Source organism: Coloeus monedula (genome assembly GCF_965178545.1).
Source record: "Coloeus monedula genome assembly, chromosome: 23".
Taxonomy (NCBI): Eukaryota; Metazoa; Chordata; class Aves; order Passeriformes; family Corvidae; genus Coloeus; species Coloeus monedula.
The window spans coordinates 3,785,640-3,798,648 of record NC_138803.1 but is presented as its reverse complement, the minus strand read 5'-3'; the positions used below and the strand labels follow the sequence as shown (position 1 = coordinate 3,798,648).

Here is a 13,009-nt window from a genome sequence, read left to right as displayed (position 1 = left end):
CACTCAGGACCGGGGCCACTTCTGAGCGAGGGCGGGGGTGAAAGGAGGGAGGAGTCATTCTCTGCTCCAACGTCCCGCTGCTGCTGCTGCTGCTGCTGCTGGTGGCACGGTGGGGTCCTGGCCTTCATCAGCAACACCGAGGGCCGGTCTCTCCCTCTCCAGCGCCGGATGTGGGTTTCCTTTCTCCCTACGCTTCCTTTCCCATCCTTCTTCTTCTTTTTTTTTTTTTTTGGTAATTTTATTTATTTATTTAAAAAAAAAAAAAAAGAAACTGTTCCTAAGTAGAAAACATCTGCGATCACAAGTCAGTCTTTTTTGGCTATTGTTTTTCTTCCTCCTCCTTCTCCTTCTGTCTTCAAATGGTTTCTCGCAAGGCAACAGGCACGGGTGGCTTTTCTGCACGGCCTTCTCCCTCCCCTGCACGCCCCTTGTGCCCCTGCCTGTCCCCAAGGGCCCCTAGTCCTTGACCAACTTGTACACGTGGTGCTGGGCGCCGTGCTCGCTGGTGGAGACCTCGAAAACGAAGGCAATGCAGAGCAAGGTTTCCTGGGTATCCCTGTTCGTAACAACCTGCAGCAGGAGCAGAATGTGTCAGGGGAGTGCTGTGCCCATGGACAGATGCTGTTATCTGGGGGAGGTTGCATGGGCTCAGGCAAAGCCACTTTGCACCATGAGAAAATCTGCTACCCATTATTTGTAGGGTCGCACAGGCAGTAGCACAGCCAATTTAATGGCATTAATTGCCAGTTTAATTGAAATTTAACTACCCAGTTTTGGGGAAGTTGCACAGGCTCAGGAACAGCCTGAACTGCACCACCAAAAATTTGTTTGGGGGAGGCTGCATTGGCTCAGGCACAGCTACTGCACCAAAAACTGCTACCCATTATTTGGGTAATTTTGGTGAAGCCAAACAGTCAGGCACAGCCAATTTAATCGCACCATGAAAATTCTGCTCCCCGTTATCCAGTAGATTTGTCCAGGCTTGGGCACAGCCCCTTTGTTTGCACCACCAAGATCTGCTCCCTGGAATTCAGGGGCTGTGTGGGCTCAGGCACAGCCAGGTGTGTGTGGGGCCAGCAGGGTTGATGCAAGTGCGGGCTCCACACTCCTGGTGGGACACACCCCCTAGAAAAGGAGGGGAGGTACCTGCAGGATGGTGAAATTCTCCAGGACACTGTTCATCATGTACTTCTCCGGGAGGTGCTTGAGTTTGTGGATGAAGTTGATCATGTACTCGCACATGGGAGACCGGTGGATGCGGTAGACGAAGCGGCCGTTCTCCAGCCGTGCATACTCCGTCTGCAGGGGACAGCCAGGATGAGTAGGATGAGCAGCTGTCCCATGGGTGGTGGTGGCCAACTGGGACAGGGCTATGTCCTCTCCACTCCACCCATAAACATGCTACAGGCACCCATGTATCCTACACCCAGCTCCGGGACTTTCTCCATCCCAGGACCCGTCATGGAGCAACTCCCACCCCTGCCTGATGCAGTGGGGCATGGAACTCACCTCCACCTTCTCCACGACCTGCTTCCCAAAGGAGCACACCTTGGTGGAGACTGTGATGGTCATGTTCTCTGCACTGCTGTACTGGCTGCTGACACCATAGAAGGTCCCTGGCCCATCCTGGATCGTGCTGTTCAGATCCGCCTGGAGAGAGGAGAGGGTCCCATGAGGCCCCACCACACCCAGCCCTCCATGGGGATGAGGGACACCAGCTTTCAGAGCTGCCCAGGACGCTCCCACTCTGCCAGCGGAGTGCCCGACCCACAATGAACCTGCAGCTCGAGGAAGACCCTCCCCACCCTAACCCTCCCGGCAGCATACCCAAAATTTGACAAGGAAGAAGGAGTTCTGGGGCCCACGCTCATAGAGCTCCTTGAGGCCGCCTTTCTTCTCAGGAAACTTGTCATAGATCTGGCGGATGTCCACAGCCTCCAGCAGCGGGTCGCTGTACGAGGGGTTCGTCTGGCCGATGTGCACGAAGAGGTGTTTGCTGTACTGTAGGGAGCGGGGTGGGGACAGCAGCAGGAGAGGTCAGGCAAGAGCAAGATGCCACCAGGCACGGGGATGGACGGGCACCATCCCACGTGGGTGGTGGGCATGCGGAGGGGACCGTTACCGTTTCGGCATCCCGGGGCACCTCCATGAAGGCGGAGTACTCGAGGAGCCGGAGCTTGGCGGAGGCGATGGTGCGGTCCTGCCAGACCGGCACGGCCGAGGCAGCTGGCGGGAGCGGAGCCAGGGGCTCGTAACCTGGGGCAGGGGGAGTGACATGGGGGTGGAGGGGCAGCCAGAAAATGGGGTGAGCCCCCCCTGCAATGCTGCTGTCCCCACTGCATCCCCCACCCTCCTGTATCGCCCTGTATCGGCTAAAACATGGGATGTACTGAGTAGAAAGGGACTGGAGGGGACCCAGCTGGGAGCAGCACAGTCCTGCTCACTGTGGAGCTTTTTGCTGGATTTAAATTCAGGCTTTTCCCCCAGTAGGGCTGGGGAGGAGACACAGTGGGTGGGAGGGGACAGAGGACAAATATGACCTGGCAGGGGCACGGGGTCCCCTCCAAGGGGGTAAGGACATGACTTACTGGCTAGTGATGGAGGCATGGGTGGCTGGATGGGGTAAGCTGGTTGTGCAAACGGTTTAATGCTGGAAAGGAAAAAGCATCATCAGGTTACCAAGCCCGGGATGCTCCAGCCCCTTGCCAAGGTGGGGTCCTGCCTGGTGCAAGGTGTGGAGGGGTCTGTACTTACTCCTGAGAGGGTCCAGGCTGTCCTGGGATAGGCCCACTCCAAAACTGGGGAAACAGCACAGGGAAGAGTCAGTGGCTTCTGACTCTCCCCACTCCCAAAATTTCCCTCCTCACCTGCTGCAAACAGCAGGGAGCCCCTGCATTGCCACCACGGCTGAGAACGGCTGTTGATCATCTCCCCCTGCCTCTTGTGTGGCTCATGGTGTCCCCACCACCCTGGGGTGTCCCTGTGGGGGGGGGGGGGGTGTGGGACTGTCCTCACCCTGGGGGCAGCAGAGAAGACGGCCTGAGGAAGAGGAGGGGGGGGGCTGAGCTTGTTCTGCAGGACGCTGGCCGACACAATCTGCGCCGAGGACATGGAAGCCATGCTCTGCAGAGCCTTATCCTTCGAGACCTGGTCCTGAGGGGAAAAGGGGGGACAGGAGGGAAGCGGGGTTACAGGGGCACACTGAGCCCCCTCAATCCGAGCGTGCCTGACAGGTTTTGCAAAGCCAGCAGCCAATCCCACAGCCCAGCCGAGGGACCGGTGCAGAGTGATCCCCCCACCCCCTCTCAAATGTTAATTAACATTTGAAGCTTGCCAATATCCTCTGGGCAAAAGCTGATGGGTCTGGGAAATGTCCCACTGCTGGTGGCCCTCCCCCCCTTGGCGATGATTCGAAGGGTTTTTAGCCTCTCTACTGGAGAGGGCAAAATGCAATGGGGAACAAAAGGAATTTCAGATTCAAGCTCAACTTACCAAGTTCATGGCCTGTCCGCAAAAGAAAGGAAAAAAAAAAAATGGTTAGAGTGTCATGGGAGCCTTTGGGTGCTCTGTACATTCCCCCATAGTCGGTGTTGGTGTCAGCTGGGGCAGAGTTCATTTTCTCCACAGCACAGTGGCTGTGAAGTGCTGTGACAAGAATTAACTCTACCCCAGCTGAAACCAGCATAGCTGGGTACCCCCCACCCTGGCTCATCACCACAGCCCGATGTGGGGAGTGAACCCCTTGACCTGGCTGGTCACCAGGGGATGCACATGGTGGCCACTGATGCCCAGGCTTAATCCCACCAGGAATGGGATGCCAGAGCCCCCCATCCACTCTTTTAAGGGGCCACTGTGGTGAGCCAGGCCTGTGCCTTTCTTGGCTTTTTAATATCCTCTACATGGCTCTCCAGTGCTTGCAGCCAGGGCACGCAGAGGAAGAGCTGCTGGGATGCCCTGGGACATGGGCACCAACTGCCCCACAGGCACTGCAAAGAAAACCCCGAGCACAACCCTCCCGTGATACAGGAGACCAATTGTTTTTCCTTTCCCGTTTTGCTCCACAGCACTGCTGGGCAGAAGCTCCAGGGCTCCCAGGTCTTGCCCGGAGCAGGGCTGCTCCTCCACTCGCACTGCTAGGACACGTTCATGCTGGTCCCAGTGCACGCCCTCTGCTTTCCCTCTGAACCCTCCCCAGGGATCAATGCTTCATTTATTTTCACCTGGGGCAGGGCAGGAGGGCGGGCATGCAGCCACATGCCGGGAGCACGAACACGCACACGACTGCAGCTCAAAAACACAGATACTGCTCACAGAGTGAGTTTTCATCCCACAGGACAGTGCTGGGTGAGGGCAGGGGGCTGCCTGCACTGATCTCCAGAAGGGATGTTCTCTATCCCCTGAGTATTGCTCAGGGGGATCTCTGCCCTGGCTGCTCCCTGCCAGAATCCTGCAGGCAGCATGGCTGGGGATGGAGAGCACAGCCATGGACCCCTGGGGTCGTTCCTGCCTCCAACTCCCCCTTGCTATGCACTGTGCCACGTGGCAAGGAAAGATTTTATTTTATTTTATTATTTTATTTTATTTTATTATTTTATTTTATTTTATTTTATTTTATTTTATTTTATTTTATTTTATTTTATTTTATTTTTATTCTATTTTGTAAAGGCTTCTGCTGTCGTTGACCCTACTGCCCCCCTCACTTCCCTGACTGCCCCTCTTGGGCTGGAGACTGGGTTTAAGACATACAAGCCCAAAGGAGCATCCCAAAATAGTTTTGGGTGCTCTCTCCTGGCTTCTCCTAGCAGACCAAACCCATCTGGCTGCGGGAGCCCTTCTGGCATCCTGCTCATGGGGCACTGAGGTCCCTGCTGAAAGGCTTTGGGGGGCACATCTCAGTGGGCTCCCAGGCAGCATGAGCTGGAGTTTGTTAAAGCTTTGAGGACGAAAACACTCCAGCTCTGACAGTGCCCCTTGCTGCCAACTCTGACAGCGGCCTCCACTGCCAGCCTTAGTGCTGGAGATGGACACAGCACCCAGGACAGGGGGAGCTGGTGATGCTTTTGGGACCTCAAGGTCAGCAGGCTGAAAGATTTTCTGGGCTCCCACTCACACAGCAAGGCAGAAAATCAGCCCTGGAGCTACCCAAGGAGATGTTCCCTGGTGTGATGGTGCAGAGATGAACTCAGGCACCTTGCAGGAGCTGGCTGTCCCCAGTGGGTGGCTGTGCAGTGGGGACTTCTCTGTCCCCCAGCTTGCACCATGTGGGTCCAATCCAAGCAGGGCTTGGTCCTTTGGTGATGCCCCCAGCCCTGCCCATGCCCTCCCATCATCACCCTCCCCACTGCCACCACAAAGCTTGGTGGGAACAGTTATGGAAAGGTTAGTCGGGCTCCAGTTAGGAGAAAGGAAGGAAGGAAGGAAAGAAAAGAAAAGCCAACCAGAAAAGAGAGAGAATGATCCATTTTTTTTCTCACTTGGCTCCCTTGGCTCCTGGCACTGCTGTGCCCCCGTCCCCAGCAGCATGGCCCCACCTGGACCTGCTGCCACTCACACCCCTGGGGTGCCCCTGGGCTGTATTCACACCTTGGTGCATCACAAGCCACCGGGCTGGCAGCCTGCAGGGACCCCTGGGGCCCCCCTGCTTCTGCCCACATCCCACTGACACCTGTTCTGAGCTGGGTCAGGTCTCAGTTGTGGAGGGCTTTGCACACCTTGAACCTCACTTTGCCTCACTGGCTACCCTGGGGAGGCCCTTCTCCTCATGGGAGAGCCCCTGATGGCCCAAAAGAGGGGGCAGCCCTCATGCATCACCATAGGAGGGTTTAAACCCACATCTCCCCATGGCAGAGTCCTTGCCTGGATGCAAAGAGGGGATTTGGCACCCACGTTCACCCTCCTGGAAGAAAGAGAAGGGCTCTGCTGTCCCTCCTTGCACTTCTCTCTGGGCATCCCACGATGATGCCTGTAAAAACCATCTGATCCAAGGAGCCAAGTGAGGGGGAAGAAAAAAAAACACCAAAAAAAGAGAGGTAAAACAGGAAAGCAAGCAGCACACCACAGAGCCCAGTGCGTTAGTCGTCAGCAGGCGGGGGCCAGGCGAGGCAGGGCGTACCTTCAGCTTGGACTGAATCTCACGAGATTTCCGTCGGGCAAGAACCTGCAAGTGGCTAGAGACCTGCAGAGAGAGAGCAGAAGGAGAGGGGGAACAGCAGAGCCGTCAACCAGAGGAAAGGAGGAGGAAGGAGAGGGGCTGCCCATGCTCACAGAGACACCGCCGCAGACACCTGGGCAAGGGCGTCAACGTACCTTGATGCCAACCTGGTACTCCCGCACCTTCTTCCGAGCTAGAACCTGTATGTGGCTGGACACCTAGCGCCCGCCACGCCGTTCAGAAAGGAAAACACAGAGAGCGTGAAGATACGTTCCCCCCGCAGGGCGGGATGCTGTCCCCGGGGGAGGGAGTGCGGAGAAACACGGGAGCATTTTGGCTGCTCCTGGAGATGCTGAGGGTCCTGCACCTGCCAAGAGCTGGAGGAAGGAAAATTGCAGGGGGGGCCCCGGTGCTGGTTGATGCTGGTTTGTGCCCTCCCCAGCTGGGGTGAAGCTCCTTGGCGTAAAGCTGCTGTAGTTGAGGGGGTCCTCACTGACCATCTCTTGGGGACAGACAGACAGGCCCTGCCAGCCCCTGTGAGCACCACAAGCTGAAAATAGAGCCTGGCAGGTGTGAGGTGCCCCAGGTTGCTCAGTGGGGCCTGAGGGTCCAGGAGGGACTGGCACATTGCCCCAGGGCTCCTGCTGATTGCGCATGTGGGAAAGGTGAGAAAGGTTGGGATTTTGTGTCCAAGCCCCTATAAGAGCAAGATCTAAAGAAGATCTGATAGGGGTTAAAGGGGCTGATGTCCAGGCAGGAAAGGCACGACATGGCTGCAGGGCTACCCACAGGAAGGGTGGGCATCCATGCACCCACAGGGCTTCAGAGCCGACTTTGGGAAGAACCTTCTCCCACCAGTGCCAGGCTGTCCATGAGGAGACACCAGGCTGTCCAGGAGATGACTGCACAGAGGGATCAGTGCCATGTGTGCTCTCTCCCATGCCTTTCCCAAATCCCCCAGAGCATTGCATCCTTCCCCCATGAAGGGGGGGCCAGCTAAGTCTTTAAGCCAGAAATGAAGCGCTGCTTGGCACTGGTCTGAACATAAAACCGGTGTCCAGACCCCGGCCCCTCTCCTTCCAGCGTAAGTCCTGGAGGAGTGACCCATTCAGTGTCTGGGGACCAGCATCCCTCTCTTGTGAGGACTTGTGGCATGGGACGGTCCCAGAATCAGTGTCCCAAACCCAACCATCTCCCTGAGGTGGGAGATGCTCCCAAGCATCCAAAGCCACCAGCTCTGCCGGGACAGGTGGCCTGGCTCCCGGCTGGGGGCCACCACGAGCGGAGGGAAGAGCCACTGGCCACATGACAAAGGGACGTGTCCCATCGAGGGCTGCAGCAGCCCACTCCTGAGACAGGTTTGGTGCAGCAAGGGCTTGCAGGGAGCTCTGTGTGCTCCTGCCCTGTCAGCATCGCTGCCTGTGCTCTGCCTGCATCCCTGCCTGCCCCAGCATCCAACTGGGCAGGGCAGTGAGAGCAGGGTAAGGGCTCTGTGGTACCTCCAGCCCCACCAGGACCAGCACCACAGCTCCACACTGCCAGTCCCTGGATCCCTGGCTGGGATGGGGATGCCTTGCTCTCAGCCCACAGGGTTTGGAGTGCCTTTGCTGTGGCACCTGGCACAAGTGGCATAAAGCCCAGCAAGGGGCAGATAGGAACAGTCCCCAGATCCAGGAGGCACAACAGAGAGACCCACGCAGACACAGACACACTGCCCAGACAGTTTGAGGGCTCCTGTCACCCGCAGGGTGACCCCAACCAGGTGTGGGGGGGCTGGGTGCTGTCTGCCCCCCACACTCCCAGTTTCCAGGCATCCTGGGAGAGAGGAAACCCCAGGAGTTTTGTGCTCACAGGCGAAGCTCCTCGCAGAGGATGGGGGACCTGCTGGCAGCAGCAGGGGCTTGAGGAAGGGACACAGAGGACGAGCGATGCAGCCGGACATCCGCTTCCCCTCGGGCTTACCTGGCACCGCCTCCCACCCCGCCCCGAGCCCACCCCAGGAGAAAAAGCAGAGCAACGCCTCACCTGCTTCCTCGTCCGTGTCTTCCCCGTTCGCAGCTTGATGTAGCGGGCGATCAGCTCGTTACGACCTGCGGGCAGAGCCTGGGGTCAGCTTCGGCACACGAGGGGCATCGGCCCCGAAACCCCCGCCGCCCCCCGGCCTGGCGAGGGAGGCGCTGCCAGGAGGTGGCGCTGACGCGACAGTGCCGGGGCGACCTCGGGGACACGGGGGTGGCCAGGGCAGGGCACCCACCCCGCGCCCCCCACCCCGCTGCGTTACCAGCCCCGGGGCTCAGACGGAGGTGACAGTCACCGGGGACCCTCACCACAGCGGTGCCTCAAACCACTGACCCCCTCAAAACCTATCCCAGCCGGAGCCCCCCACCAGAGCCAACGAAGCCGCTCCGGGCAGCCGTGCCCACGGGGGTCCCGGGCTGCCCCCCCGGCACCCCGCTTCCCGTTCACAAGCTGTGCTGGCCTCTCCACCAGTATTTCCTAACGTCCTGGTCTAATTCGAAGCAGAAGTTGCTTTTGCGCCACATTTCAGGGGCCAGCTGTGGCCAATCTACGTTCGAACGTCAGAGCAGCTGGGAGCTTTCTTCTCCCAGCCCCGGCCCCCCCGGCCCCCGCCGCCGCCCCCCCGCGCACGGGGGCAGCCAGGCACGCCAGATTTATTTTAATGGACCAGATGGTCGCGGTTGGAACTTGTCGAAATGCCCTTGGAGCGGGTTTCGGCTTTAAAAGAATAAAAAAAAAAAAAAATCCCTTAAAAAAAAAAAAATACACTCCCCCCCTCTCCTCTTCCACCCCGCTTGGCCCCCTCCCAGCCCCACAGCAACTGGGCCCTCCTGGGGGGACACACACATGGGGACGGACAGGGCCAGGTGCCACGCAGAGACAGCTGCCCCTTGGGGGTGCCCGCGCCAGGCAGGAGCTGGTGGGTGGGTGACAGTGGGGGTACCCCTTGCACAGCCAGCATGGCACCCTGGTAGCACCCTGAAGCGCTGAGCACAGCTCCCACCCCTCCTGGCTCCCACCCCGGGCTGGCTCCCTCATTAGCACCTAGCAGGGGCCAGGTCTTAAAGGGTGTCCTTTAAGCCCAGGTGAGATGACACCAGCAGCAGGGTGCTGGCAGGAGGGACCCTGATGCTGAGCCCCACTTTGGGGGTACACCTTCTCCATCCCCCTTTGCATGCCCTGCTCTTCAGTCCCATCCTCTCTTCCCTGTACCCTGCCCATGGGGAAGAAATATGGGGAAAAAAATACAGGAAAGAAATGTGGGTGCTTTCCTGGACTCGGCCCTAATGCCCAGCACCCAGGGGCAGCATCGCCTGCACCCATCCTGCCTCACCATGTCCAAAGCTGCACCCTCACAGCCATCCCTGTGCCCACGTGCCCTGCCCCTTGTCCCCTTCCCTGTGATTCATCTGGACCGTGCCATTCCCTCTGAGAGGGCACGTCCTCCTCCAAATTACCACATTCCCCAAATTCCTCTCCCCTGACACCACCACGTGAACCAGTTGGACAGGCTGGGTTAAAAATAACCCGTCCAGCAGCCGAGTGTAGCAAGGCCCAGTGTGCCCGTGCTGGGTCCTGCCTCCCCAGCTCCCACCTGCTTTGCCACCCCCGCAGTGCTGGCACCAGTGTGGCATGGGCTGGCACGGCCACGGCCACCCGTGGAACCCCAAAAAGAGGGGTGGTGAGGGAGAGCAGAGGCACTGGCACACCATTGTGCTGCATGCTGGCGTTGCCTGTGCTGCCAATGCCCCTGGTACGCTCTGTAATGCCAGCCAGGGGTCCTGGGGGTCCCAGTGGGGAGGTGCTGGGGAAGGTGGGGGGAGATGAAAGGCGGCCGGCAGGGGCTGCTGCCTCTTTAAGCAGCTGCCAGATGTCTCTGAAAGGCTGGAAAAACCGGTTGGGGCGTGCTTCGAAGGGCCAGGCTCCCGGCGGCACTTCAGCTATTCCCGAAGAAATCCAAAAAATGCACACGCTTGGGAAGCCCTGTGCTCCCCCGCCTCCCCCTCACGCTGCTCCTCCACCAGCCCCGATGCCGTGGGTTGGGGGCCCTGGCAAATGGGGTGGCACAGGTAGCTGGCATGGGTGTAGGGACAGTGGCATGGTGCTCTCCAGAAAATCTTGTCCCTGTTGTCCCTCTCTGCTGGCACTGGGTGAGCCATTGCTGTGACAGCAGCATCCTGGGCAGGTGTATTTTAGAGGCTGGGGATAGAGATGCCAGCCCTGGTCCTGTCATCACCATGGGGTGATGGTAATATGGCAGCCTGCTCCTGACTTTGAAGTCACTGGCCCTTGGGGGTGACATCATGGGATGTGGAGGGGACGAGGAACCAGTCCCTACCCAGGCAGGGATAGGGAGTTTTCAGAGACACCAAAACCGAGGCTGACACCTCCAAAATCATCACCCCAGCGGAGCTGACCAGCCCTGCTGCCACCAATGAAGTCACCAAAAACTGAGCTGGGCACAGGTGGCTCAGGGTGGGTGGGTGGCTCTTGCCACAGGGTGCTCTGGCCACCAGGTCCGGTTGGGGAAGGTCGGGGGAGGGATGCAGAGGCACAGGGGAGTAGGAGGGCTGGGGCTGCCCCGGCCCCGCAGTCCCGCGCCCGCTCCCTGCCCGCGCCCGCTCCCTGCCCGACGGCTTCACCAAACCAGTCGGTCCGGCAGGGCCGAGAGAGGGAGGGAGCGGGAGGGAGAGCCAGAGCAGAGGAAGGGGACGCAGGTCACTGCCACCTCCCCACTCCAGCTCTGGGATGAACCTGGGCCAGCTGCTTTCGGGGTTGGGGGATGCTTGAGGGCGATGCCCCAGCGTGGGTTTGGGGCAGGAGGTTTCACTTCAGCCCTCGCTCCCCGTCCTGGCCGGCGGCGCGGTGCCTGTGCCCGGTGCCTCCATCCCGGCCCCGTCACTCACCGTACATCTTGCCCTCATCTGAGAGGATGATTTTCCGCCGGCCGCAGGGTGGGTAGATCGCCAGCGCCTCCTGGAAGCTCTGCTCGATGTCTGGACTCCACACACCCTCGGCATCATTGTCCAGACTCTTGTCCATGCCGTCCTGGCCATCTTCCCGCCCCTCCCCGGGGCTGCCGCTGGCGTTCCAGCTGTTGGACGCTATGGTGCTGGCTGCTCTGGGCTCCGACCCCGAGCCCCCACGGACACGCGACAACCTGCTGGGACACAGGGGACACCTGTCAGACCCAGAAACCCTTGCTGGGGGCATGGGGTGCAGTGGCAGCATGGGGCCAGGTCTATTCCTGGCCCTGTTCCTACTTGTACCCAGAGCAGCATCGCATTGTAGGGCATCAGACACACAAACAGGCTTTCCTTGGGGGCAGAGCATGATTTCTACGAGTACCCCCAAATCCAAGTCACAAGTGACCACCCAAGATCCACCCAAATAAAGCTTGGGAAGGAAACTGCCCCAGCTACTGTATTATCCATACAAGGAACTTGAGCACATGGTGTTTATGGCTGACACCTCGGGACAGGATGGCAGCAGCCCCACAGCCTGTGAACCCTGACCCTGCACCAGTACCCACTGCCAAACAGCAGTCTCTTTGGGCAAGCTGGCCCAAAAAATACCCCTAGGCCCAAAAATCCCGGCTCCACCATGCCTGGCAAAGTCAGAGCTGGGATTTGAAGGGAGATGCTGAGCGGCTCCAAGCCAGACCCCACTAATGGGAACCAGGTGGCCAGAGCCGTCCAGCAGCCCTTCCCCTGGTACCAGGAGAGGCCCCCCACCCTGAGGATGCTCAGCTGGGGCCCCGGACCCTCCCCAGCTGGTGGATGATGCTGGGGAGCCTTCAATCCTCCTCCTCTTCCTCCTGCTCTCGCCCAGCTCCCAGCGCAGCGTTTCAGTGTTTTGCAATAACATGTTTGGCGGCAGCTGCCGGCGGTGGGAGCGGAGAGGTGTCTCCTGCGCCGCCGCGCTTCCCGGACGGGCTGGGAGTGTACAAAGGTCTCCGGCACAGACATCTCCTTTTAAAGGAACTGCTGAGCCCGCTGGCTCAAGTGCGCTGCGAGGCCTTGCTGCCTTTTTTTTTTTTTTTTTTTCCTTTTATAAAAAAAGAAACTTAGCCCCCCCATCCCTCTCTCTCCCTCGTCGCGATGTGATGTCAGCCCCTCCGGTCCCGCCGCCCGTCCCTGCCCGCGTCCCCCCCGCCGCCGCTCCCCCTCTTGCTGAGCACTGTGGCCAAATAAGGAGAACTGGATTGTAGGATCGAGCCAGCCGGCCAAGGGAGGGATGGCGGCAGCAGTGCTGGACGGGCCAGCGGCACCCCGGCTGTGCCTGCTGCTGGGGGCTCCCTGGGGCAGCCCCTGGCACGGATGCAGGGTCCAAACCCAGCAGGGTATTGGGGATGGCAGGGCAGAGGAACACCGGGACCAGGCACTGCACAGGGACGGCGAGGGTGGCATATGGGGACAGGCCCAGGGGGACTCTCACTCCCCCCTGCAGCCCAGCAAGCACATCAGGGCTCTGTCCCAGTGGGGCACCTACACTGGGGGTGCAACTGCCTTGGTACTGAACCCTGGCTACTTCACAGCAGCCCAAGACCCCCTAGCAGACCAGGACCCCCAGACATGGGGGAACTTGAGACTCCTCAGCTTCTGCAGCAGCCCAAGACCCAGCAGCACTCAAAAACTTCAATGGTTTCAGACCCCACAGCAGCCCCATGGCAGCCCCAGGCCCCTCAGCACTGTGGCACTCAGGAGCCCCCAGTCTCGAAATACCTCAGTGGTCAGCGACCCTGCAGCTTGTGCCAGCCCAGGACCCAGCAGCATCCCAGGGCCACACAGCACCACAGGGCTGTCATCAGCTCACCCTAGCAGGGGAAAGCCCCAAGAG

General features: G+C 59.5%; 1 protein-coding gene across 4 annotated transcripts in view; it reads right to left on the bottom strand.

The window, feature by feature from the left end:
- Positions 1-207: 207 nt before the first annotated feature.
- TEAD3 (TEA domain transcription factor 3) overlaps positions 208-13,009 on the bottom strand; it is a 21,644-nt gene continuing 8,842 nt past the window's right edge. Inside the window, exons 2-14 of one of the 4 annotated variants that reach the window (XM_082296268.1) lie at positions 11,077-11,330; positions 8,177-8,241; positions 6,307-6,369; positions 6,113-6,175; positions 3,493-3,504; positions 3,016-3,153; positions 2,755-2,798; positions 2,589-2,650; positions 2,123-2,256; positions 1,828-2,001; positions 1,510-1,650; positions 1,147-1,299; positions 208-570 (exon numbers count right to left, since the gene is read on the bottom strand). In XM_082296268.1, coding sequence (XP_082152394.1) covers positions 457-570; positions 1,147-1,299; positions 1,510-1,650; positions 1,828-2,001; positions 2,123-2,256; positions 2,589-2,650; positions 2,755-2,798; positions 3,016-3,153; positions 3,493-3,504; positions 6,113-6,175; positions 6,307-6,369; positions 8,177-8,241; positions 11,077-11,212 — 1,299 coding nt within the window. In that variant the 5' untranslated portion in view covers positions 11,213-11,330 and the 3' untranslated portion in view covers positions 208-456. Of the gene's footprint in view, positions 571-1,146; positions 1,300-1,509; positions 1,651-1,827; positions 2,002-2,122; positions 2,257-2,588; positions 2,651-2,754; positions 2,799-3,015; positions 3,154-3,492; positions 3,505-6,112; positions 6,176-6,306; positions 6,370-8,176; positions 8,242-11,076; positions 11,334-13,009 lie in introns of all 4 variants that reach the window. The other 3 variants (XM_082296269.1, XM_082296271.1, XM_082296270.1) reach the window with 3 other exon arrangements.